Source organism: Thermothelomyces heterothallicus (assembly GCF_042370625.1).
Source record: "Thermothelomyces heterothallicus CBS 202.75 unplaced genomic scaffold P884_scaffold_3, whole genome shotgun sequence".
Lineage (NCBI taxonomy): Eukaryota > Fungi > Ascomycota > Sordariomycetes > Sordariales > Chaetomiaceae > Thermothelomyces > Thermothelomyces heterothallicus.
This window is the reverse complement of record NW_027192564.1, coordinates 1,628,368-1,635,724: the sequence shown is the minus strand read 5'-3', so window position 1 is coordinate 1,635,724 and position 7,357 is coordinate 1,628,368. Positions and strand designations below refer to the sequence as shown.

Sequence of the window (7,357 nt, the reverse complement as noted above, 5' to 3'; positions counted from 1 at the left end):
AGCTAGGTATACCCAAATGACTATAGAAACGGAAGGGTAGAAGATCAGATAGTCTCACGTGGACACCTTTGGTAGGTGTCACAAACTTAGAGAGCAAACAGAAGGAGAACTAGATAGAGAAAATAAAGTAGAGCGGACAGGGAGAATCGTACTACTTGCACTTGCTTGTACCCCCCCCCTCTCCTAAGTTCCCCGGAGATTTGAACTATCGAACGTTGAAGAGACATCTGATAGCTCCGAGTTTAACATCATAGGAGGTCTCTTCGTTCGCTAACTAAAAGTCGAACGGATCTTAATATCCCAAGGAACGAACAGGAAAATAAGATGTCATGAAGTTAATGCCAAGAGCATTGTCTTAGATCATCCTTTTACTCCTTCCCTATAGTAGGGAGAAAAGTAAGGTAGGGGAAAAGGGTATAATAAGAAGACGGCTGTCCACTAGGACATTAGGGAACGATAGGAAAAATAAAGGAGAGAACAGGCAGTAAAAGAATAACTAGTAACTAATAAGCGAAGACAGAAGAGAGACTATACATACCTAGCGCTCTGCCGAACAGGAACCAACGTCAAGGGAAATGCCTATTGAACACATTAGTATCAAGCCAAGTAGAGTAAACAGAGCTTAATATTAGAAGAGCAAAGTGCTAGTATGCTAGGGCGAGGCTCTGGAATCAGGAGAGCACCCCTTTGGAATGTGAAATGTGATGCCCTCTTTGTCTTCTGCCTTCGCAGTACGATAGTCTAAGCCTCAACACCAAGCCACAACGCCAGGGCAACGAGAAGCTTAGCCACTTCCAAATCAAGGAAGTATCGGAACCGGAGGAGACACCTCCTCTAGTTGTAGACTATAATATGTGGAGGAACGTAAAGAGTCAATAGTGTTGACTAAAGAAAATCACTTACAGAGAAGTTATCAGGGGCCGTAGCTCTGTAAATTGCAGGTAGAAGGAGAATATTGACAATCGCTTGGTTCGCTTGGTTCAGAAACTAGGGAACACGCGCTTATCAGTGCTGTACTTCGAGAGCAAGAGGGTAACAACAACACCAAAAGCAAAGAAACAAGAAGAGGAAGCTGAGCTGGTGCGAAGAATGGCCGTGGGGGCTGGAAGCCCTCGTCCCGCCTATGCGTAATAGGGAGACATAATCCGAGCTTCGCGCCCAATGATGACTCGCACCAATGATAGGCCGAGGCAGGAGTGTGATGGGCTCCAGTTCGTCCAGAATATGCAGGAGACCTTCAAACCACCCAGTTCCTGGAATGTCGGGCGTTTGGCATTCCGACCCTGTTGAGACATCATGGCGGGACATGACGTCAAGATGACAACCACACGAGGCACGAGGCACTAAGGGGCTAATCTCGAAATTCCGGCGGCACTCCCAGATGACCATGAAGGGAACGGAGAGAGGCCACGCAGCGATTAAAGAGGGTCCGTTACGTCCAATAGGTCAACCCTACGGCGTAACGGCCAGAACTCCGGCTTCCTTGATCTGGAGAAGACGATAGGCCAGCGTTTCCAACGAGGGCGTCAGAGAACGTCGGCTGGTACTGCCAACGCTAGGGGGAACGGATCCGAGTAGCAGGGAAAGGGGTCCGAAGATGCGGTCCGCCGTCCGCTTGGAGGAGGTATGGTGAGCAACGTCGCTGGTAGAGCAACAGATGCCCTAAACTCGAGCCCCTGTTGCTCCCGTGTTGCCAAGATCACACAAGAGTGAAGCATCCCATCAAGGTCGCCAGCCATCCTGGCAGGCTTCGAGCAATGGTAGCCCCCCCCTTCTGGTCGAGATGGCAGTGGTGACACTTGTACCCAATCATCATGTCCGCAAGGCCCGTAGACTACGAGTCGTCGCGATAAACCGGACAATCACTGGGCAGGAACATACCCCGACAGTCTCTTTGATCTGGCCGATGTTGCCCGCCCTCAGGGTAGCTGGGATAGCACATATTGCTTCCCCGTTTTCCCCCAACTCGAGTGGTTGACAACGCACACACGACAAAGAGCGACCTGGGAGACCACGGAACCTAGGGAGGGGAAGAAAGAACAAAGAAAAAAGGAGCCAAAGCCTCGACTCAAGATGGGAGCTCCAACGAACGAGGTGAAAAAGAGGAAACAGCAGACATACCGATCACGCCAGTGCAAGCGCAGTGCAAGAACGCCAGAACAGTTGAATATTCAAGATGTCCACGGTGGCACCCGTCAAACCGAAATGGTTGGAAGCAGGTTCGTGTCGGAATCAGGATCCGAACAGCGATTGTTGCGAAGATGCCTTGACGCCGTGGAACTCAAGCGACCTCAGGAACCGTGTTCCAATACACGAGGAGACGAGCTTCGGCAAGTCCCGCCGGGACAGGAGAATGCAGCCGAAACAGAATCCCAAGTGAACGGGCGAAATGAAATGTCGGCTCCGGCCGAGTCGAACGCTGAAAACAGGAGGAGACTCAAGAGCATTCAAATTTCAACTGAAATTTAAGGGAGGCGGAGAAACTCCGGTCGAACGCGGCCTGTTTGATTACCGTTAGCAACAGAACGAGACAATAAACGCCGTCTTTCAAGAAAAAGCCGAAGAATGGCTTGTGTGCTCAAGTCTACGCCCAGATAAAGTGCTCGAAGTTCAACGGCCAGCACGGTTGAGACCAAGAACTCGGCTGAAGTTGAGAGCTTCCAATCCCGGAAGTTTAGGAGTCACGGAGACCGATGGCTTGCGAACACGGAGATGCGTTCGGTCGGGGTCGGAAAACCAACAGGTTGGCTCGATTCCAGGGTGGAAAGCCCCGAGAGCAGAAGACCGCGAGAGACACAACTTAATTGCGATCTCGTTGTCAGAGCAGCCGATCCCCGTCCGTTCTTCGGCACCCACTGTTGATCGGGACTGCGAGAGATAGCGCCAACATAGCAAGGCCGAAGCTGGGTGGTCATCGAGATGGATGCCTTATCCGGCCATGGGTATCTCGGTAATTCCAGGTATCTCGGTAACTGGAATTACCGAGAATGGCCCCCTCACCCAAGAACAGACCCGCCGCAAATCACTCCCGACAACAAACCGGGCTCCTGGTGCAGTATGCACGAGGCTGAATAGTGTGCGAAGACAAGGTTGAAGAGTCGAGGAGCGGCAAAACATGTGAAGAGCCGAGGTGGCAGGACCAAAGAAAGAGGACGGTGATCAGGCAAAAAAGCTGGTGTTGACGGTATCGAAACCGGCCTCTCAGGACCCCTTGACGAGTGGTTCGAGACGTGGTATAGGACCAACAATTTGCTGAGTCCATTGACAGACACCGTTGTCTCCACGCTGTTGCGGGTGTGATCTGGGGGGGCTCGAGTGAGATCAAGCTAGCGACTCTGCGACAGCTGGCGGGCCCATCTTTAAAATGTCGTGCATCGGCGTTGACCTCTCTCAAGGGCGAGGACTCTGGCCGATGAACCAGTTGTTTGCTGACTTCGAAGCGACCCAGGCATGAAGAGGTATCCCCCCTCGTCCAAAGGCCTGCCCAAGAAGTTGCTGACCTGAAGGCGGGCGATTCGACAGACTCCTGAAGCAGCCGACAAACGAACAACGCTGGCAAAGTCGTCCCGTACCGTTACGGTCAAGTCACACTCAACGGTGAATACTCCGAAGGTGGCCAGCATATGGTCTGGTCGGTGGGGACGGAGCCCGGGTGCTGGAGGGCCAAAGCACCGCTCTCGCGACGTCCTGTGGTGCTCAATCTCGAGGTCCAAATCAATGGCGCGGAGATCCACCGCAAATCATCCACCCGCACACCATTCAAGTAGGAAGGAAGCACATCTTTCTCCGAGGACTTCCTGCCAAGACTCCGCCACGGCGATATGGCCAAGAGCAAACTGCAGTGTTGGCTGATATGACGGCCCCGCGTCCTCAGCCAAGACAGCCAACACGGCTCGCGACACCGTCTGGAAACCACGGGAAGATGCGGACAGGAAGAGAACCGGGCAGCGCTACCCGAAATCCGATGACCGGTTTGACGATAGCAGGTCAGAACTCGAAATCCCAAATCCCTCATGAAGCCTGAAAGAGCTGCTCCAAGAGAGAGACAAAGCCTGCCCGTGGGGCCTTCCATTTGGACAAGATCCCTTTGTGGTAGGTATCCTGGAACAAGGATCCATCTTCCATACCGAAGAGCTTGCTGATGAGTCATGAAAACAAGCTCGACGGGTCCAAGACGACGCGAGAAGTCCTGGTTATGCTCCAGACAATCCTTCAAACTCCTTCGGCCCATCGTAGGTTGCTTGAATGCGGCGAGCCACCCCGAAACTGCACGGTATAACCAGGTCCGAGAGCATCAGGTGGGTAGATAGCATCAAAACCATGACGAGGGTGGAGGTGGCCCTCGACAAGAAGGTCGCAAACCGAAGAACTCTGATCGACGAGCCTTCCGCCTCAGCATCCGTCAGCCTCCTACATCGACGCCTCCTCTCCCAATCCATGACGTCCTTGTTCCCAAGCACTGCCCGGCGTGTCGTAGGCAGATACCGGAAGTCCACCGGTTTTGGGAAGCATTATGGCAGCCTTGAACTTTGGAATCACTCGGTGCCCGTTTGCGACAACCACGCGACCAAGTTCCGAGAAGACCATGTCGCCCACCCTTAACTGCGGAAATATCGGCTCAAAGCGTACTTCGGCGGCAGATTACAGCGTATCGAGGGCGACGAAGGAAGAGGCGGCGAGTCGCAGCGCGATGAGGGTCGGGGTTTGAGGAAGGGTGTTCAAGGTCTGGCGGACTGACGATGCAAACGACCAGCGTTTTCCCCCTTTCCTCCCCCCCCCCTCCCCCCGGCGGGGAGTGCCATCGTGGAAGTCGAGGTGACCCCTCGGACCAGATGGTCCAATCTGTAATCCAGAGCCAACATTCACAATCCAGGGGTTCAAGCCTGGGCCGAACCATTTACCACCAACAAATTCCCACGCCTTCTCCCGGTGGGAGTCTCCAACATCATCCGAGTCACTTGGTCCACAACAGAGCACCAGGGCAAGCACGGTGGCGGCCACTTGCTTTAGGGGCGTTAAACTTACTCTTATGACAACTAAGGCAGCCACGTAAAGCTCCTATTCTCGTCTTGCGGGGCGGATGGCGCGCGATTATCGAAAGGGAGGGCGAGACGCGAGACGCTGTGGTCTAGGTAGACTGCCGAAGAAGACTGCCGAAAGCAACAACGCCAAGTGCGATACAACGACAGCAAAAGACACAGCAAAAAGATGCTTTTGAAATCGCAGCAGTACTGGGCGCAAGGAGAAAAGCAGACCGAGTATGCAAGGGTGGCGGGTGTGGAGGGGTAGAAAAGGAGAAGCAAAAAAAAAAAAAAAACAGAGACCGAAGGGGGCGCTGTGTGGAGTTGCGAAGCAGAGGGAGAGGTGGAAACTGGGAAGGCGCCGAGCGTCTTGGAGAGAATTTGCCTGGCGGGTGGATTGGTAAGGTGGGGAAGACCAGCCCAAAGCGGCCGACCAAGCGCAATCATCGCGTCAGTTCCCGGCCCGTGCCTGCGCTCATGGCGCTGCATGCAGCAAGCCTGCCATGCACCCAGTCGCCTCTTTCTCAGTGCGTACCCCCGGGCGGGCGACAAGATATTTCGCGGGAACGCTAGTCGTCCGCATTTTCTCTCCGTCCTCCGGCGACTCCGAACGAGGTCAAACCAAAACGTATTCTTTACCTCGCAGTAGACTCCGAGTTTCAAGCCGCACCAAGTATCGTGGCCCTTGCTACATTTTTTGTGCCGCGTATAAATATGGTTCGACCCTTCCATGCTTCCACACTCATCAAGCTGGGAATTCTGAGTTGTTGAGTTGTTGGAAGGAGGACCTGAGCTGCCCTTCCTGTTGATTGCCCACCCCGGCAGGAGTTGCGTTGCACAACACAGATAACTAGCGTCAAGGCAAGCGCATTTCTGTACAGAGTAAACCACCGCGCCCACTGCTCACTTCCGTCATTCATCTTTAATTTGAACCTCAATTGGAAAGCAGAGCAGCGATTCCTTTGAGTGCGCTGCTACAGTTGCTGGCGCTCGAATGCTTCACCCTGGAAACCCCCCTCCCCCCACCCTCGATTGCTGCAGCTTCGAACCACCTTCAATCTGATCTGACGGCAATCGGTGTTGCTTCCCGCCCGATGGGGTGTGTTCAGGATCCGCAGTGGAGCTTGGAGAACGAAAAAGAGAGCGCCGGGCGCTACAAAATTTTGAACAGGCCCCGCCAATCCGTGTGAGAGGTGTCGCTAAAACAGACACCCTACTCTTAGTGGCCAACTCAAAAGCTCAACGCTACAAGGGACGCCTAGTTTAAGGCCATCGACGGATTGTGTGTCTTCTTTAAGATAAAGTTTTTCTGAACGCCTGAGCCCTGGATACGGACACTGCTCCGTTTCAGAGAAACTATAATTGCCCGATACCAGCCCACGCATGCACCGGGCAGCAAAATAAAGGTATGATGACATGGATGCCTCTTCGGACTGGGCTGTGGTGGTTCTTGACAAAATCTTGCAACATACGGCTCCATCCCGGTTCTCCAAACTAGCACAGCAGCCACCGTGCCTTTCATCTGTTCCAGCTCTGGGGGATAACTAACAATGAACGCGGATATCATTGATGGGCAGCCAATGTCCCGAACAAAGATCGCCACAAGCAAGGGAAAAAACCCGTCCCCCCGTCCAGCCGACTTGGTTAGATAGCAAGTTGATGCCCTGAGAGTTCTGAGGCGGCTGCACAGTACAGAGTACATATGTAATGAATACTGCGTACATACGTAGGTACTTTCATCTCTTGTATAGACTGGATTAATAGCATAGTTGTAGTTACTCCGTACGATACTCGTAGCAAACTTCAGCCGGGTGTTTCACGCACACACTGTGTGGTCATTCCCCACTTCTTTTAGGGCTCGGGAGAATGGAGGCGGGAGGCGCACAGACTTCATCACCTAAACAAAGCTTTCGTGGAAACGAGCAATGGCCGCCGAGGAACAAGGCTCGGCGAAGTGGACGTCATGGCTCGGTGGAGCAAGTCCAGCCCGTTGAAGCGCGCGTCGGCAAACCTCGCGCATTCTCTTTTCCTTTGTTTGGCCCCCTCAGCTCACGTCGCACAGCATCAGTTCACGATAACAAAAGATGATTAGAACGAAGGTCCAGCTGCTCTATTCCCCAAGACGCTACTCTGCAGGCCCAATACGTAGGCTGTGGTAGGAATGTGTGTACGGATTGGATCAGTGTCCCGAGTCAACAGTGCTTTGTTTGGAACGTTCCGGGTGATCAGCGGCAGACCGAAGCCCGGCATCAATCGGAGCCTGGCACATGCAAGTTGAGTGTGCACCTCTCTCTGATGCCCTGCAGGGGCGCAAGCAGCGAAGCAACAGGCTGTCG

The 7,357-nt window shown here is 53.4% G+C and overlaps 1 protein-coding gene across 1 annotated transcript; it reads right to left on the bottom strand.

Moving 5' to 3' along the window:
- Nucleotides 1-3,421: 3,421 nt before the first annotated feature.
- Nucleotides 3,422-4,372, bottom strand: P884DRAFT_82739 (uncharacterized protein). Its single transcript, XM_069446110.1, has one exon. The coding sequence runs from the start codon at nucleotides 4,229-4,231 to the stop codon at nucleotides 3,581-3,583; it is 651 nt and encodes a 216-aa protein (XP_069300822.1). The 5' UTR covers nucleotides 4,232-4,372; the 3' UTR covers nucleotides 3,422-3,580.
- Between the last annotated feature and the right edge of the window lie 2,985 nt (nucleotides 4,373-7,357).